The 19,656-nt window shown below is 43.7% G+C and overlaps 1 protein-coding gene across 1 annotated transcript in view; it reads left to right on the forward strand.

Moving 5' to 3' along the window:
- Nucleotides 1-19,656, forward strand: part of LOC112112195 (FAS-associated factor 1) — a 320,608-nt gene that overhangs the window by 71,488 nt on the left and 229,464 nt on the right. The window contains exons 3-4 of the mRNA XM_026651874.1: nucleotides 558-604; nucleotides 3,933-4,141. Coding sequence (XP_026507659.1) covers nucleotides 558-604; nucleotides 3,933-4,141 — 256 coding nt within the window. The remainder of the gene's footprint in view (nucleotides 1-557; nucleotides 605-3,932; nucleotides 4,142-19,656) is intronic.

Here is a 19,656-nt window from a genome sequence, read left to right on the forward strand (position 1 = left end):
TGGTACCTACCCATAAAATTCATATAGCAAATTAAGAACCGTACAAAAATATTAAAGAGGAAAAATACTTTCTAGATAGAGATTTGATATGTTAAGTGTCCGCTCTGTGTTAAAAGTACTGAAATATGTGAATGGGCATAAACAAACATCTTACATTCAGATCTCTGTTGGCTCTGAAACTGTAATTCAAACATGTCTGTAATCAAACAAATATAACCACCCTAACATTTTGAATCCTTAAATTTAGAAAGTTTTTTAGTTTTATTTTGACCTGTTAAAGATATATACAGTTTGGGCCCAAAGTCTTGTTTCAGGCCTGTCTCCTTTGAAATAGGGTTTATTACAAGAATGTACTTTAGTGGCACTATCAGATGCTTTTGTATGAACTCAATGGAGAATATTCGATGTGCTTAGGGAGCATTGGGGATTTTGTTTAAGCAAATTTGAGTCATTTTTGTATAAGCCCATTTGAATTGCTTTGCAGAAATATCTCAAGTTTTTCTGATGTCTTATTGCTGCCTGGCTTGTTTGACTTACTGTATATCTTTTGTTTACAGGCAGCTATAAATGGTGTAATACCACAAGAAAATGGCATTCTACAAAGGTAAGTAAAGAAGCTTGGAGCAATAATGTGTAGAAAGAGGTACTGTGTAATAGTAGTCATGGTGGGAGGTTTACTTTCTCTTCCCCTACCTCTTCTTTCTTCATCTCCAATTCTATCCCGTAGGAGGAAGATGTAATACTGTAAGTATCATTTTGAAATAGTTAGACTCCAAAGAGCCAAGAGTTCAACTCCTGGGAGGGCTGACTGAACCCCTCAACTTTCCAAGACTGATTAAGGACCTGATCCAACCCTCATCAACATCAGTGAATTCTTACCCCTGGCTTCAGTAGGTGTGGGATCAGTCCCTATAGGATATACAGTTGACTAAGTCTGAGTCTGTCAGATAATTCCCTAAAAGTGAGGTCCCATCTGTTCTGCATGGACCTAAAAAATCCCAAAGCACTTTTTCTATCAGCTGGGAATTGCCCCCGTATCCTTGGCTAATTTTTTTTTCTTTTTCTCTTTTGATGCATGCACACACGTGCATGAAAGGTGGTGACAATTTTTCTCTCTTAGAGTTACTGGTGTCCTTTCAGTGGGTTGCAGGTAAAGGATACTGTGTCAGAGGAAGTAGATTACTCACTTCAAAAAGTCAGTGCACTTGTTTTCTTTCAAACTTTTGAATTCAGTTTTGGCTTGTGTGATTCTAAGTCACTGAAGCATGATCTGCTAAGTGCTGATGAGGCAATCGGAAACAGCAGAACAGGAATTCAGCTGTTTGGGAGAGCCAGTAGAATGTTGTGATACAAAACATTCAGGACAAATACTCAATATGATGTTTTAAAATGTTCTTAACTTATGATAGATGCTACTTATAATGTAAGTAAATCAGTATTTTGGCAGCTATGCTGTATTTAATTATTAGGTCTTAACTTATTTAATGTATGTTGTCAACAGTCACCTTTTTTACACTCAGGAGTAAATCCTTGTTTATTCAGTGCAGTGAGTGGATATTTACTTTTTATTTGTATTCGTGTAGGGCCCAGAGACCCCCTGAACATATGCATACAAAGCATTTTCAATCTAAATACTCATCAGACTGATTAGCAGTACTTTTTTCTTTTGGTTCAGCAATAAGTGAAGGCTTTGTTAAAAATCAATTCTGAAGTTTCTTCAGCATCTCTTTCTTTCTTTAAAAAAAAAAATCTAGGCAGTTGAATGTGTGTCAAGCTGTTGTGGGGTCCCCCCCCAATGATATAAGGTGGAATTTCAGAGGCCTAAGGGAGTTAGGCACCCAGTTTCCATTGGCTTTCAAAGGAAGTTGGACACCTGACTCCCTTATGCTCTTTTGAAAATCTCACCCATAATCTCCTAAAGCAAAGGTTTTGCTAAATTGAATCATTATGTGAGTGTCCAGCTGCTGGTAGCCAAGTGTGTTTATTGGCTGTCTTTTTTTTTTTTTTTTTTTTAATGCAATTAATGTTATTTAATGGGGTGAACAGTAATATCTTCAGAGAACAAATATCCTCTCGGTCACCAAATGTAATACAGTTGTGATTTAAAGAAGTATGTCCTGAGAATGCTATTTAGGATTACTAACAAAATTATTGTCACAGAAACTATTGTATCACTTTTTAATTTTAACATTCCGTAATCTCCCCCCCCCCCCCCTTTTAAAAGAAACAATCTGGATCAATATATGGTCATTGTTTAACTCTGCATAACAAATTCCTAGTGGTACTTAGTATTGTAATTAAAAGCTGCACAAAACAAAACAGATTCCTTGTGTACTTTAGAACTCTGAAATCCCTGTAGGTTTCACATAGCTGAGAATTCCTCTTTGTGTGTCTGCTGACTAGAGAAAAGGAAAAGAGACCTTTGTACTACCAGAAAAGCATAACACTTAATTTTTTCTTTTCAGAACGTGGGAGGTAAAATGATAGGAATTGCACCAGCAGACAGTTGGGAATGTAGACAGTGTTTGTTAATTATATAGCATGTGTGTGTAGCAACTGGCTATGCTCACTGAGTTCATGTCATCACTGTGTGTGTGTGTGTGTGTGTGTGTGTGTGTGGGGGGGGGGTTAAATTTAACGTGTTTTTTTTTTTTTTATAAAGCTTTTGCATCAAGACACTACTTGACTTTTTTTTAAGAAAGTGGAATATGGCCTTCTAAATAAGGTCCCTTAAAAAAAAAAAAGAAAAAAGAAATTGGCATGATCCCAAATTTCAGCAGCCCTATTAAAAAAATTAAAGTATCATTCATTCAAATTCCATCCTTGAAGCACACACTGTTAGTGTGCACCAACCATCAGGACATCTGGAGCTGCCTAGTAAGGATAGTTTCCCATACAGATTTCACTGTATGTCTGTAGTCACTGTCTTCCACTTGAGGACATCTGCAAAGCAGAACTCCAGCCATACTCTACAAACATTATTTCCTGGATTCCTTTGGTGGAATGTTCATTTTAGTATGTAAAATGCTCATTTTGTCAAAGTGGTTCCACATTCTCTTTGGCCTGAATGGTGTTTCTTAATATGCCTTGTTTTATCACTCTGCTTACTAATCTCCAGCACCGTGCTCTTTGGAGAGAGGCTAAATGAAGAGCCTGTAGCTGGAGTTCTCCAAATTAATCTGTGCAAAGCTACATTCACTTCACTATCCCGTGGTCCATATGCAAGTGCTCAGGAGTAGTGGGGAGGGAGATGAGGCTCAAGGAGAAGCTGGAATTCAACATTCTGTAATTAACATATATTTCTAGATTTTGGTCTTAAACGAATACACTGATGTCTATATAATCTCCCTTAACTGCCTGAAGCAAAAAGTTATTTATTTTCCTCTTTAACCTGTCTGATTAATTTGCAAATAGGTTTGTCTCTCTAAGATTATGGGATGCATCTCTGCTGCACTTTCTCCCAGACTATTTTGGGATGACACTAGCCTGATGATGTAGTAGTAGAATGGTGGCTGCTGTGTAGAATTTTAAGCCTGGGATACCCTTGGGATTCTGGTATGGATATGTAGTACTTCCGTGGGGTTGCAATATTGTGTTCCTTACTGTACAAGTCATTCTGTGATTTGTAATACATATATTAAACTTGAGGCCCAAAAGACTGTTAAAATACTGTAGGACCAGCTTTTAAACAATCGCTTTTGAACGTTTTAGTTGCTAATATTTAAGAAAATGTTGTAGATACTATAATTTCTTACATTGTTAGTAAAACAGCCTGTATGTCAGATACGTGATACAATATAGCAGTCACAAGTGCAAGTTGTGGATGACACTAAGGGAATATACTGCTCATCTCGCTTGCCTCGCGTTTCTTCAAATAGTTCTTCAGTTATCAGTCTGTTCTATTTAAATTCTCTAAACTATATATCTTTCAGTGAATATGGTGGAGAGACTTTGCAAGGACCAGCCTATGGTCCCACAAGTCATCCTACAGCATCTTCTTCAACTCCTTCCTCATCCTCAGCGTTTCGACATGTAGTGCCATCCCGACAAATAGTGGAAAGACAACCACGGATGCTTGACTTCAGGGTTGAATACAGAGACAGAAATGTGGATGTAGTACTTGAAGACAGCTGCACAGTTGGTAAGGTTTATTTAGAATAAAAAATATGTGTTGTGGTACAATAATAAAAAGAAAAATGATGAACAGTAACAACTGCAAATACTTATCATTCACAAACCTCTGTGTAGCCTTAGATAAAATGGCACCACTGTATTTTGATGATTAATCTGCAAAACTATTGTTTTGAAGTCAAATTGTTTAGAATTGCTTCTGAAACCAGATTGAGACTAATGGTTCGTTGTAGCGTTAAGGCACAGTCCACAGTAGGGAGTGGTGCAGGTGTGAACTGCCAGCCATTGTGCCCCAGTGAGCATGTGATCTCCATCACTTTTTGGATGCATAGCTCCTTCTCACTTCAGATCAGTCACTCGTGGGCAGGCTCCCTCTGAATCTGTGCAGGGCTGGGCATGGTTGCACCCTACTTCTTTGCAAATAAAGATTTTAATTGTCTTTTCAGGGGTGGGAGGAATTCAGACTATTGGAGAATGTAATTTACTTACCCATCTTCAAAAATGCATTATTTTGTTGCTAGTTACACTTTTTCCTTAAGACTCCTTTTTGTAAAAGTAACCTAAGAATGATACATTGATACCTCTAGCATATTGCAACATATGTTCATGTTGCAAGGGTCATGTACTGACATTCTCTGTAGAACTGTGACTACAAGAATTCCTTTTAGCTGATGTAGGAGCAAATTCCTTAATTCATTTACCCGAGATACTTTTTAAAAATCAAAACTAGGAGTAAAGTGAAGAGATGCTGAATAAAATACCACATTGCAGTCAGTGTGGTAGTAAAATTGCTCTCATATAATTTTAAAGTGAAACAGTTGTTCGTATGTATAGTGTTTTATACAGTATCAAAGGGTGACACCTAGTGGTGATTATTTTGGTCTATTGAGACTGTACTGGTATTTCAGATACTGGGCTTGATTCTCCTCTTCCTTATGTTTTGTGCAGTCACTTACATCTGTGCAAGGTAGTTATAAAAACATTACCAAATCAGAATTCTGCACTCACACCAATAATACCCTTTTACATCCACTTGGCACAGGTATAAATGACAAACCAAGGCAGTGGCGAATCAGATCAGTGCAAGAACTTAGAATGTATTATTCACATACAGAACTTTGTCAAGATAGTCTTACTGAAAAGTTACAAGCTAAATTCAATAGCAATATTAAATCAGTTAGTATAAAAGATTGTTTAGCAATGCTGGTGGAGAAACAAAACGGAAATTTTTCAGCATTCAACTGGATTCCAGTTGGAATACAGGTGGGAAAATAGATGTGTTCTTAAACATATAGCTGTTTTGTTTTTTTTCTCATGTAGGCTGCATTCTTAGTCGAGACCCAGATACTACCTCTTGTAGTAAGCCATAACACTGCAGGCATAACTCCCAGAGCAGTATTGGCTCAGGTTGACTGTGGGTTGAGTGGAATATTTTGGGGAACACATCTTGAAAATGAAAACATTGCTTAAAAAGACCTGAATAGTTCCTAAAACTGTTCAAACCAGTTGAAATTGAATCCCATAAAATATTAACTGCCCCCCATTTTCAGAAAGATTTTGCACAAACCGATTTATAAGAAAGGAATAGTACGTGCTGTTGTGAAATAGCTGCCTGCCATCCATGTGCATATAGCTCATAATGGTGCACCCTAGAATGTGATGTTCAATGTAAATCCCACATTTTCTACCTGGGTCTGCATACATTAAAACTTTTTAAAATGTGTGTTAGTTCAAAAGGTACAGTTTATATTGGCTTAGTGTTACTGTAAAAAAGGAACAGTGACTTGATTCTTGACTGCTTCTTGCCAGTGAAGCAGGGAAAGAAATGAGGGAAGCAAAGGTGGCTTTAAACCACCTTTATGCTCCCTTTATATACTTGCTGTCCAGGGGCTTGCCAGGCCCTTGTTGTACTTCAGAGGAAATTCAGGGCTGCTCTGATTTTGAGTTCTGGCTGCGGTAGCCTCCTGGCAGCCCAGGATAGCTAGAATGCAGTATACTCTGGCTACACCACCTCTCCAACTCCCTACTCTTTGCACATCCCATATTTCTGGAGTAGTATAGGGTGATTGTGACAACTCCATGCTGCCTAGGCTACTCTCTTACATAGGCTGTTTATCTCTCCTTTATGCTCCCAGAGTGAATTAAATAGAGGACAGGTGAAATCAGCTCCATTTTATCTTCCTTTAGTATGTTACTGTTGAGAAACATATGTTCTTTGAGTAGTGTCCCTATGGTTACTCCACTGTAGGCATGTCTGCGTCCCTGTGCTACTGATAGGAGAACGTGGGTAGCCGTCTGTCCCACCCGTGAATGCGCTGCAGCTTACCTGCCACGAGGTTAGCCAGAGTTAGCCGGTGACTCTCGTCATTTCCTTCTCAATCGCCTCGGCTGGAGACGGAACTAGAGCTGTCCGTTCGTGGATCATTACCTCCCTTGACATTGGCTAAATTTAGCTTCCCTTGAAGCTTTTTTCTTTACTTCATTTACATTTGATTTAGCCATGCCTTAAAACAAAACAAAAACAGAAGGAAAAAAAACGAAGAAGAAAGGGTTTGCCTCCCGCCTATCCTGGTAACATCGAGACCCCCCCCCCCCCCCCCCCCCCGCCCGGAACAGCCCCGAGCGCCTCCCCTCTTGGCTGGGGGAGCACCGAACCAGCCAAAGTCCTGACCCCCTCCCAACACCCCCCACCTTGAGGAGCCCCGGGCTGGCCGATGCCCCAAACCTCCACCCCCCACCCCTGCCCAGAGAAGTTCTGGGCCAGCTGTAGCTGCACCTCCCCTCACCAGACCCCAAGCTGCCCGGGGAAAAGCGTCTCTCAGGTCCAGAAGAAGCTTTTGCTATGCCCCATGCAGGTTTGGGGCGGCTGAGGAGGCAGTATTTTCTACTCAGCTTCCTGGGTTCAGGGAGATTACCGATGAACCCAGGAAGCTGAATAGCACATACTGCCTCCTCAGCCACCCCAGAACCTACATGGGGCATAAGAAATCAAAAACTTCACCCCAAAACCCCGCAACTGGGGGTCCGGTGGCTGCGGCAGCACCAGGGGAGGCTGGCCTATTATACTCACTGCCCATGACGATCACAAATGGGAGATAGTCGGTGGTACTCCCCATAGTCAGACAATGGGGGATGCCAGTAATATACCTGTTCTCTACTTACCAGAACAAGAAATGTCCACAGTATTGCTCCAGAGCGGGGATCAGATGACACTCCATGGGAGATGCTCTCCTCCTCCCATGGGACAAGGGCCTTCTTTACATCTTTCCCCCATTCCCTCTATTAATTAAATACTGTTGAAAGTGACAAGAGAAAAAGCATGATCCCACATAGTCCAGGCAGATGTGGTACACTTACCTGTCACAGCTGACATTATATCCACTGATGACTCTCCATCCCAACTTACAGAGTTTGTGACTCAAAGCATGGCTCCTTCATGGTTCCAGCACATAGAGATATCTTGCTCTGAGGAGGTACAGGAGGTGCTATTACACAGTAGAGTAGGAACTATGCGTCATACCTGTCTGCAAAAATGGAAGAGATTCCAGATCTGATGCCAGCCTAAAGACGTCACCCCTAATACAGCCACCCTACCAGTAGTCCTGGACTACCTATTGGCTCTCAAGAAATTGGGACTCTGTTAGTTCTCTAGAGGTTCATTTAGCAGCGGTTGCAACCTTCCACCAACAGGTAGAAGGTTACGCAGTCTTTTCCCATCTGACTACAAAGAAGTTTCTCACAGGCATAACGAACCTCTTCCCACCACCCAGACTTCCCACTCCTCAATGGGATCTCAACCTAGTGCTAAAAGGGTTGACTAGACTGCAATTTGAACCTATGGCCACTTGTTCATTAACTCACCTTTCCATGAAGATGGTGTCCCTGATTGCCATTACCTCTGCAAGAAGGGTAGGGGAAATAGCGGCTCTGGTGGCGCATCCCCCTTTCACTGTGTTATTCCCTGACAAGGTCATGCTGAGACCACATCCAAAGTTCACTCCCAAGGTGACTTCTGCATTCCACATTAATCAGCTTATTTGGCTTCCAGCTTTTTATCCCAAACCTCATCAGGATAATAGGGAAGCCATCCTTCATGTGCTTGATGTGAGGAGAGCCTTGGCCTTCTGTTTGGACAGGATAAGAAGCTTCAAAAAATTTCCAAGACTCTTCCTCTGCGTTGCAGATAGATCAAAAGGCACAGCGGTTTCAGCTCAGAGACACTCCCACTGGGTCTTGGGCTGTATTAAACTTTGTTACCAATTGCGTAATGTAACACCCCCATCTTCAATATGCTTGCATCCTATGAGGTCGATCTCCTCATCTATCGCCTTCTCCATGGGTATCCCTATTTCAGAAATCTGCAGAACAGCTACCTGGGCATCTGCGCTTACCTTTGCAGAACACTATGCCATCCTGGGGGATTCAGCTGCAGATGCCAAATTTGGTGCTATCATCCATATCAGACTCAACTTCAAAGTCCCAGCCTCCAGTGGTGGGCACTGCTCGGGAGTTACCTACAGTGGAGAACCCATAGGGACACTACTTGAAGTAGTAGTAGTTACCTTGTGCAGTAATGATGGTTCTTCGAGATGTGTGTCCCTGGGGGTGCTCCCCAGCCCACCCTCCTCCCCTCTACTTTGGAGTTCTTGTCATTGACTCTGCAGTAGAAAAGAAACTGAGGGTTACCCATGCATGCTGGCTAACCTCGTGGCAGGCGAGGTGCAGTGCATGCGTGGGCGGGACAGACTGCTACCAAAGTTCTTCAATGAGCAGTGCAGGGATGCAGACACACCTACAGTGGACACACGTCTTGAAGAACTGTCGTTATGGTACAAGGTGACTGACTAACTTCTGCTTAGTTGACAAGTTTAATACATTGTGCATATTTTATTTTAAACTTTGTATCTGGGTACATTTAAAAATATTAAAAAATTAATATTCTGTTCATTGTAATACTCTTCTTCATTTGAATGATAGATATTTGAAAGCCTAATGTTCTAATAGACTTTGTTGTCTTTAAAAGAGGCTTTTTTAAAAAAAAATCCTCCATCTCTCTGTTTGGAGTCACTGCCACCATTCTCAAGTATTCTAACTCAGAGAACTAGTACCATGGGAGATTCAAAGCCCTGGCATGAGGGATTAATAGGACTGTGTAGAACCAGGTCTAATGCAAGTAAGTGATGAATAAGCTTCTGCAAACATCAGTACACCACATTCCTGACCTGCATCTCCCTGCTATTCCAATCCTAGGCATCCTCTGTGAGGGGAATGTGTTAATTGTGTCAAACTGTGGGATGGATATGTGACTTGGAAAACTGTCCAGTAGCAACTAGCTCACTGTGCTCACTTTTGCTTCTCTCATATGGTAGAATTTGAGTCCAGGTGCCCAGATGTGAAAGGTGGTACATTAAAGTACCGTACATGTTTTCTTAGCACACTAGTTCAAAGAACTACCTGTTTCTTTGGCAAAACAAACCCTTTATAAGGGATCATATTATGTATAATTATCTGAATATAAGTCATCAGAACCATATCCCATGGTGGTTGTTGCCTATCTACACCAGTTCATATGTTTGCTTGAACTGTATATGATCCTTCAGACAACACATACTCATTACCTTATAGATAGGGGTCTTAAATCTTTTTCATTACATGGACCACCTTTTACTACAGAAAATGTCTCAAGGACTCCTTTCCTCCTATTTGTAATTGCATAACATCCCTGTGTCAGCTAGAACAATTACTAAAGTGGAAAAGTAATCTTAGGTCAGTATTTAATGCATGCTTAACCCTCTTAATGTGATGTAGCAGCTGGAAATGAGAAAAGCCAGCACTTGTGACTGGTCAGGTCTCTTCAGACTCCCGATGGTGCTGAGACCACAGTTGGGGAGCTACTGTTTCATAATTTTTACTTCTATCCAGGTGGAAATGTCCAGTTTTGCTTTAAAAAGGCTGCCTTTCTCTCAGTACATTAGTTGAATTCTCTCAACCTAATTCTAAATCCAAGTATTTAATTATTTTCCTTGCATAATAAAGTTTTACATACAGAAATGCCCATAATTCCTACAAAGATCATACAGCAACTATCTGCAAGATTCAGACATAAAACAAAATATGTGACTGTAAATAAGTACTGCACAGAAGAATGAACAGAAAAAACCCAAAACATTTTGTTTCAGAAAAGGTCAACATTAACATTCTTTCTCTCACATCCAGTATCTTTGACCATTTTTAATTTCTGTCCATTAGCAGTCACATTATCTCTTACTCCTGAGTTCCCAAAATAAACTCTTCAGACTGAGCGAGTATTTGTTGCTCTCTAGAATAGTTACCGTCTGTCCTTTTCAGGCTTCTTTTTTTCCCCTCCAGCATTTTTCTTCCTATCTCAGTGAGGTGTGAGGGCTGGAAATGGTTTGACTGGAGTAGTGCACAACAATAGCAGTATGATGGGAGACGGCTCCATCCCACTGACAATAAGCCTAACCAGCGTCCCTGCATTCAGGCAGTGCCGGTTAGGTGCACCTGCAGAGCATGCTCTGCCTGGAGAAGGGGAACTTTAAAGGTGAAGCTGGCCACAGAGCAAGGGGGGGGACCTTTGCCCAAGAAGAGAGGCTGCTAGAGATTGCTAAGGAGCTCAGTAGCCAGGGGAGCCCAGCCCGAGGCAATGACCAGCCTTCCCTTCTCCCCCACTCCCTGCCTTTTGCGTTAGACAGACATTGCAGCTCTGAGAGGGGCTATGGATGTCTGCTCTCTGTCTGTGCCCTGTAGCTGGACCTGAGGAGCAGTACCAGGGACTGGAGATAATTAGCCTCTGAAAAGACCCTGGGAATGAGCCCAACTCTTGCAGGGAACAATGAGCTTACCCAGGAGTGTGGGTTCTGGTGGGCACCCAGAGGCAAGAGACCTAGAGATGACTTCCAAGCTCAAGCTGAGAGCTGGTTCACTGAAAGTGGTGGAGAAGGCAGGCATGATGCCCTACGCATGATACCCTACACATGATACAAGGCCTTGAGACAGTAATAGGTTCCACATCAGTCCTTGGAGAGGGGGCATCAGTCAAGGTGCACCATTAGCACTGGTATAAGTGGATGGCAGAATGGCAACAGTAGCAGGCCAATCAGAAATAGCAGTTCCAGTAGCAGGTCCAGTCAGGATAGCAGCAGCAGCTGCTAAAGGAGGTTGTGACCCACCAGCAAGAACTTGAGACTTTTTTGCAGTAGTAAAAACCTGCCCTCTGCACAGGGAGACCCAGTAGGCCAGAGGGAGCTCTGCCACCTATGTCAGTAAAGTTAACTAACATGGGCTCCAAGACAATCCAGCAGCATTCCTTCTCACCTTTCAGAGAATGGCATTGGTCTCTCAATGGCCTCCAGAGCATTGGGCATTAGTTTTAGCCCTCTACATGATGTGAGAGGCAAAGCTGGTATACTGTAACCTTGACCCAGAACAGGCTAGAGACTACTGTTGGGTGAAGACCACTATTTTAGATTATCTGGATATTAGCAAATAGACTCATCAGCAGTGTTTTTGGGTGGAGACCTTCCCCAAAGAGGCTCACCCCCAGGAAATGGTGCAATGATTCAAAGAGCATTGCTGGTGATGGCTTTCTCTCCTGGAGCGCTCCAGGGCTCAAGTTGCAGAGTAGGTCCTCACAGAGCAGTTTGTATCTATACTTCTAGTGAGGGACCTGGAGTGGGTTCTCTGGCATCACCCTGAGTCGTTGTCAGAGGTAATGCAGCTGATGGAAAATTTTATCACGGCTGAAGGGTTGCTGGAGATGGGTCACGTGGCCTCAGTCCATTCACCAGTGAGGGCCACTGAGGACACCAGACCCCCGCAAGCAGATGCCGAACCCCAAGCACAACAGGAAATGTGTACAAACCCCACCACGGTGACCTGAGCTACACGCATGTAGAGAGGAAGACTGTGGCAAGACACAGGGCCAAGTTTGGATGAGGTGTTGCCCAGATAACCAACCATCCGGGGACACAAATGACTGAAGTCCAAAGGTCTTCCTTGTAGTCTGTCCCCTGCCAGAGCCTGCAGGGATAAGCTCAGTGATCTGCTATTCCTGTTGGCAACAGGGGCATATGAGGAAAGAGTTCCCATTGATGGAGTGTGACTACGCAGAGGGTTGGACGGCAGAAGATGACACTTAATAGGACTTGCCCCCACCATGTTGATGATCCCAGAATGGGTTCAAGGGAAGGAGGTACTGGGTCTTGAGGTGTAGCCAGACAGTGATACAAGCTGCCTTAGCAGGAAAGAAAATCAACTCAAAGAGGACTATTTGCCTGGAGTGTATACATGGAGATGTAAAGCCCATGCCCATGCCCATGTCAGTGACTGGAACTGACAGTTGGGGCCCACACTGACTCAATTAAAATTGTGCTAGCAGAGAAATTAGCATGCCCAGTGATTATAGGCTCAGACTGGCCAGCCTTTTGGCAAATCATTAATGATCTGAGCCCCAGAGCAGGCCTTGGCCTGCGGACCCCATGGACCTAGTGAGTCTGGGGGACTCTGAAGACCCCCTCTGGGATGTCCCGTGTGACCAGGGATGGCCAGACAGATGGAGGGATGGCAGGCACTGGCTGTGGACCTCAAGACCTTACTACAAGGGGGAAGCTTCATCCAAGAACATGATGATGCAGTGCTGAGCAGTGTCTGTGAACAGGTGGTATCCATGTTTAGGGAGGCAGCAGACCCCTAGCACCCGAGACACCACGCCCACTTTTTGCTGGAGAAAGAGCGTCTGTATCATGTGAAAAGACACCCTCAGTTGTGAGCAATAAGAACTCATTTGCTGGTACCCCATAAATACCGAAGGGCTATAATTCAGCTGGCACATGATATTCCCTGCACAGGGCATATAGGGAATGAGAAGATCCTGGAGTTGGGTATTTACTCACTTTTTCTGGGTGAGGGTGCACCATAAGGTAAGGGAGTATTGCTCTTCCTGTCCTGAGTGTCAATAGATGGCAGCTAAGAATGTCCTGAGGCTCTTTGGTCCCAATGCCCTAAGTGGAAACCCTATTTGAAAGAATAGGGATGGACATGGTAGAGCCTTTTAGAGAAGAGCTCCTTGGGAAACCAGTATATACATGTAGTGGTGGACTATGTCACTCCCTACCCCAAAGCGAAACCCTTGCACTTGGCTACAGTGACAGCAATTGCTTCCAAACTTATGAGACTCGCTTTGCTTGGGTAAGTTTCCTGCAGGAAATATAGACTGTTCAGGTCTCCAACTTCACCTTGCAGGTGATGCATAAACTATGTTCTCTTCTTAAAATAAAGGCCGTGAGGACATCAGAGTGTCATCTGCAAACAGATGGCCTGGTGGAAAGGGTTAACAAGATGTTGAGATAGTGAAGCAGTTTTGTTGGGACTGAGTCTAGGCACTGTGACCACCTCTTCCCACCATTTCTATTTGCTGTGCAAGAGGTACTCCAAACTTCTGTGGGTTTTTTGCCCTTCAAAATGCTCTATGGATGCCAGCTCTGGGAAATCTTGGATGCATTGTGAGAGTTGGGAGGAGCAAGATGCAAACACACTTGGGGCGACTCAGTACATCATCACCTGACTATGTGAACATCTAAAGTTGAGCACTTTCACAAAGGAGAATCTTGTTCGGGCTCAATGGAGGCAAGAACAGGGACATAAGCAAGAGGCATGAACCTTCCACCCTGGAGACAGGGTGTTGCTCCTATTACCATCATCTGAGTCAAAATTAATGGCTCGCTGGTAGGGTCTGTTTGAGGTTCTGAGACAAATGGATCCGGTTGATTATGAGATCAAGCTACCCAGCAAGAGGAGGGAGACAAAGGTCTATCATTTTCAAGCCATGGAAAACATGGGAAACCCTCCTGATAGATTCCTGGCCAGCGAGCCCTGAACTAGGTCTCAATGTAGCTGATAGCCTAGAGTCTGGACTTTTGCCATTAAATGAGGCCATTGCTTCTGAACAGAAGACCCAGTTGTTGCAAATGATCCAAGACTTCAATATGGTATTCTCCACAAACCTGGGGAGAACGTACGCCATATAACATCTGAAGACCACACCAGGGCAACTGGTTAGAGAAAATCCTCAGCCCTTGCCCAAGAAGATGTGGAACATGGTCCAAGTAGAAGTGTCTATGATATTGAGAATGGGGGTCATGGAGGAGTCCAAGAGCACCTGGAGGACTCCTTTAGTCCTGGTCCCCAAAGTGGACAGCATGATCTGGTTCTGTATTGACTTCTGTAAAGTCAATTCCATCACAAAGTTTGACACTTACCCAATGCTGCAATGAACATTGATGAGCTGCTAGAGCAGTTGGGCCTGGCACAATATCTCAGCGCATTGGATCTTACAAAAGGCTATTGGCAGATACCCCTGTCTGCATCCTGTCAGGAGAATACCATGTTCTCAATCCCCTTTGGCCATTTCCACTTTAAAACCATGCTGTTTTGCCTGCCAGGGGCCACAGCGACTTTCCAGTGCCTGATGAATCGAATCCTTTGAACCCACCAGCAATATGCTGCGGCTTACCTTGATGACACTGTAATTTATAGCCCTATGTGGGAAGACCACCTCAGTGATCTAAGAGCAGTATTGACTTTCCTAGAAGAGGCTGGCCTCACAGGTAAGCCTGCTGAGTGTAAGTTGGCCATAACAGAGGTGACTTATTTAGGGTATCAGGTAGGAGGAAGACTTGGGAAACTATTGATGGATAAAGTCCACGCATTAAATCCTGCCCTGCACCATGAACCAGAAGACCAATATGCTGATTCCTGAGCCTTGTGGGATACTATTGCTGGTTCATCCCACCTTTGCATGGATCATGGCACCCCTGAGTGATCTACTGAAGGGTAAAGACATCAATAAAGGTTCAGTAAGATGACTAGTGCTATGAAGCTTTTAGTACCCGGAAGGTGCAGCTGAGCTGGGTACCTGTTCTCACCAATCCAGAACTCTTCCAGGAGTTCGTTCTCTATACAGATGCATCAAACGTTGGCTTGGGAGCAGTGTTGTCCCAGGAGTTTGAGGGTAAAGAGCACCCTGTCCTATATTTCAGCAAAAAGTTGTTCCCCAGGGAGAAAGCATATTCTATTATTGAGAAGGAGGCTCTGGGAATAAAGTGGGCTGTGGACTCCCTCAGGTTTGTCCCTTCTCCCTGGTCACAGACCATGGGCCCTTACTACAGCTATACTTTGTACAGGACTCAAATCCCTGGATTATGTGCTGATATCTGGCACTTCAGCCCTGTAACTTCTAGGTGCAGCACCGAGCCAGAAAGGCGCAAGCAAATGCAGAATTTTTGCCCCAGGAGACCGGGACTGGGTTGATGCTCAAACAGCCACCCTCCACCCCCAAGCAAAGGTTTCTTAGTTGGATGGGGCATGTTCCATCCCACTGACAGCAAGCCTCACGAGAATCCCAGCATTCAGGCAGTGCCAGTTAGGTGCACCGGCAGAGCATTCTCTGCCTGGAGAACAGCAGTTTAAAAGGTGAAACTAGCCACAGAACAAGGGGGGAAAGTTTGCCCAAGAAGAGATGCTGCTAGAGACGGCTAGGGAGCCCAATGGCCAGGGGATCCCAGACCAAGGCAGTGATATCCTTTTATTTTCCTTACCCTTTGTTCAGGGAAGATGGACACTGCAGCTCTGAGAGTGCCCTGTAGCTGGATTGAGATAATTAGACTTAGTAGGACCCTGGGACTGAGCCCAACTCCTGCAGGGAGCAGTGAGAATGCCCCGGAGTGGGAGTTCCAGCGGGGACCAGGGGCAAGAGACAGAGACAATGGCGGAGCTTAGGCTGAGAGCTGTCTGACTACAGCAGGCACTGTTGTTGTTTGCATTTGTAATATCAATGTATTTTTCATGTGCTGAAACCTCATTTTATTGGTTAAAGCAATTGTTAGCTCTTGGGTATGATTAAAATCAATTAGTGCTTGGATCTGTAGTCATAGGAGAATAAACTCTCTGGATTCCTCCTGTACTCTGTGTTAGGTACTTCATATGGCCTTCATTGCCGTAGTATCTTCGTGACTCTCAATCTTTGCTATAATTCTCCTCACGGCACCTCTGTCAGGCAGAGAATACTATTTCTGTTTTGCACATGGGGAGCTTAGGCACAGAGACTTGGTGACTTGCCCAAGGTCACACAGGAAAATGCTGGCGGAACAGAGAATTGAAGCAAGGTCTCTTGAGTCCCAGGGTAGTGCCCTAACATACTTCAATTGCCTTTTCTAGGGTCAACCTCCCTTTTGTAAGAATTAGATCAAAGTCCATGTTTGATTCAATTGTATCAGATTCTAATAGCTGATTTTTCTTAATCTGAGACAGTGGATTCATCAACAATTTGCAGTCGTTCTCTAAATTTGCATTACTTTGAAACCACATTTCTATTTGTTGTGAAACGAGAATTTAGGACTGTGTTCATCTCTTCAGCTGCACCTTTCCAACCTGATAAGTTAGAGGAAATTCTTCATGGAGAGACTCCTAGAGTTTAATGTCAATTATTTCATTTTTCTGGCTCTAACTATATCTAATCCATAGTCAATCTCACAGAAATAGAAAGATTCCATTTACATCATATTTTTTGTGTAGTGATTAGCTGCATTCTTGTTAAGTCATGAATCGTGGTAAACTGGAGCTTGCCATCTTTCTCAGCTATCGCCATCATATCAATAGCCAGGGCCGGCTCCAGGCACCAGCTTACCAAGCAGGTGCTTGGGGTGGCCACTTTGGAGAGGGGCGGCACGTCCAGCTATTCGGTGGCAATTCGGCGGACGGTCCCTCACTCCGGCTCGGAGCGAAGGACCTCCCTCCGAATTGTTGCCGCAGATCGTGATCGCGGCTTTTTTTTGTTTTTTTGTTTGGCTGCTTGGGGCGGCCAAAACCCTGGAGCCGGCCCTGTCAATAGCTCATCACCAAAGTGCGGTGTTCTTTATGAAGCACAGAGTGTAAAGTATCTGAAAGTGGCTCTTATTAAACTAGGCTTCCAAAAATGCTCTTCTGGAAACAACCATTCAATATCATTTAGACATGGCTAAAACTTCTCTGAGGCTCCACATCTGTCTAGCCCAGTGGTTCCCAAACTTTAACAGCCCGCGAACCCCTTTCACTAAATTGTGAAATCTCGTGAACCCCCTCCTAAAAATGAATGTTTCCAGGGATTTAAGTTTAAATTTCCTCAGTGTGATGGATGCGCTTGCTTTGCTCTGCATAGCTCTTGGAAGTCCAGAACCACTGGAGAAAGATAAAGTCTCAGTTCTGGTTCGGCATCAAGTCTGTTTCTGTATTTGGTTTTCAGATGTGCATACGAGGAAAATGCTTTCTCGCATAAGTATGTTGTTGAAAATGGTAACAAAACTGCAGCAGCTTTTTCTGTCAGAAGGGGGTACTCGTTTCTTAAACTCAGCCAAAAGTTGATTGGAGCGCTGGGGTTTGGGCTGCCGGCTCCCTCGCTGATGGGGGCAGGGCATGGGCTGCCAGCCCAAACTGCCCGGCCCCGCTCTCCCTGGGGCTTGGGCTCCCAGCCCCACGCGGAGCGATGGGGTTCGGGCCGGCTGGCTGCCAGCCCAAACTATCCGGCCCTGCTCTCCCTGGGGCTCGGGCTGTCTGCCCTGCAACCGGGTCCCACCTGCTGCCTCCAATGCCTGGGGTCCTCTGGCCGCCATTAGTGAAATTTTTCTGGCGAACCCCCTGTAACATTCTGCGAACCCCAGTTTGGGAACCACTGGTCTAGCCTGTTTCTCAGTTTGCTTGAATTTATATTGCAATTATATCAAATTTCCACTAGATGGAAATATGCCACAACCACCCCAGCAGGTTAGAGATCCAAACAGAAGGGACATTTAACTAGCAAAGAGAACTTAAAGGAAGGTTGAATAAATAGTAACTGTTGGAATGAGCAAGGCACCCAATGTATGATGCGTAAGTGTCAGCAATAGGAAGGAAAGTTGTTTCCTAGGGTTAGTTATTTGGGCTTTTGTATTGTTTGTATTAAGATTTCCTGTGAGTATATTGTTTGGTTCTCTATATAACATATAAATGCAAGAACATTAACTTTTTTGCCATGCATATAAATAAATTAATCTTTTACCACACCTACAAAGGGATTAATTATCTTAAATCCACCCTTGTCTTGTAACCATAGTGAGATTCAGCCCATGCACAGAGGGCTTGGGAAAATTCCACTCTGTGTACATATTGGTAAACTGGATGATAGCAGAGTTAAACTATTACAGAAATCCTCATATGAATCCCCAAGTCAAGCAAGATTCCAGCACATGAGAAAATTGATTCTCACAAATGAGAAACTGAATCAGTAGCAAGTATGTGGTAGTAGGGAATGTTTCTGGGTCTTCTGATGCTAAATTAGCTGAATACTGTAGGTGCAAGACTAATCTGATGAAAGATGTCTATCTCTAGATTGGTGATTTATTGTTTGCTAGCTAAACAATAGAAGGATGTAAATCCTACACTGTGATTTTGAACTTAGTAATAAAAGCTCCTTATTCTTTTGGGTCTGTTACTGAAATAGTGGAAAAACAAGGGTATAAATGATAAACTTTAAAACAGCTGACTACCGGATCCACAGAAATGTATTTATTATATTAACAATCAACCACAGCAACAAAATCTGGGAAATCTTCAAGAAAGAGTAAACTCACTGCCTGATAAATAGCTTGGGGGTGGGAAGGAAACTAATTAAACATTATAAATTAAATACAACCTTGTTTAGTCTGGCCAGCATTTCAGTCAATTGGATACTATAACCTATTTTTCATGTAAATTATTATGCATCACTGTATCCAATTACTACATTAACTCCTCGTGGCTTGGAGGAAAGAGCTGGGATTCTTGAGCAGCTGTTTTTTCAAAGTTTTACATCCACATTCTTACAGTGTCTGCAAAGATTTAATTTGGTTTACTTGTAATTACTTGATAATGCAATGAGATTGTACATGGTATATAAAATATTTGTGAGGGAATGTGGGTGTAATCTTCTAAAAGTGACTAAGCATTATGTTCAGAAAATATGATTCTGTAAAAGGACAGATTTTATATTTATACTGATTTAAAATTTGCTCAGTTTTCAACAATACATTACCCCAAAAGCAATGCATCTATAATAATAATTTACTCCTGGGGGAATTCTGTGCCACTGCACATGCGCAGAATTTATGTCCCCCGCATATTTCTTTGCTTTCCTGCAGAAAAATGACTTTCTGACAGGGAAGCAAAGGGAAGTCACAAGAGCGGTCATGTGACCCTCCCCAGCAGTATGTTTCGGGTGCCCAGGGCAGCTGGCAGAGAGGTAAATCACTGTGGCGCAGGTGGCGGGACTGGGGAAGACACGACTGGTGGATTCTACCCTGCGCCGGGCTCAACTGCTAGTCCCGGCTGGGCTGGGGAGGACAGGACTTCCTCTTCCCCTGCATGGCAACCGGGGCTGGGTCAGACCTCCTGCAGCTGCAGGAAGTTGTTCTCCTCCCTGCCCCACCTCCTGCACCCATCACTTCTCAGCTGGGGGGG

Source organism: Terrapene carolina, unplaced genomic scaffold (assembly GCF_002925995.2).
Source record: "Terrapene carolina triunguis isolate 2854851 unplaced genomic scaffold, T_m_triunguis-2.0 Scaffold104, whole genome shotgun sequence".
NCBI classification, from domain to species: domain Eukaryota; kingdom Metazoa; phylum Chordata; order Testudines; family Emydidae; genus Terrapene; species Terrapene triunguis.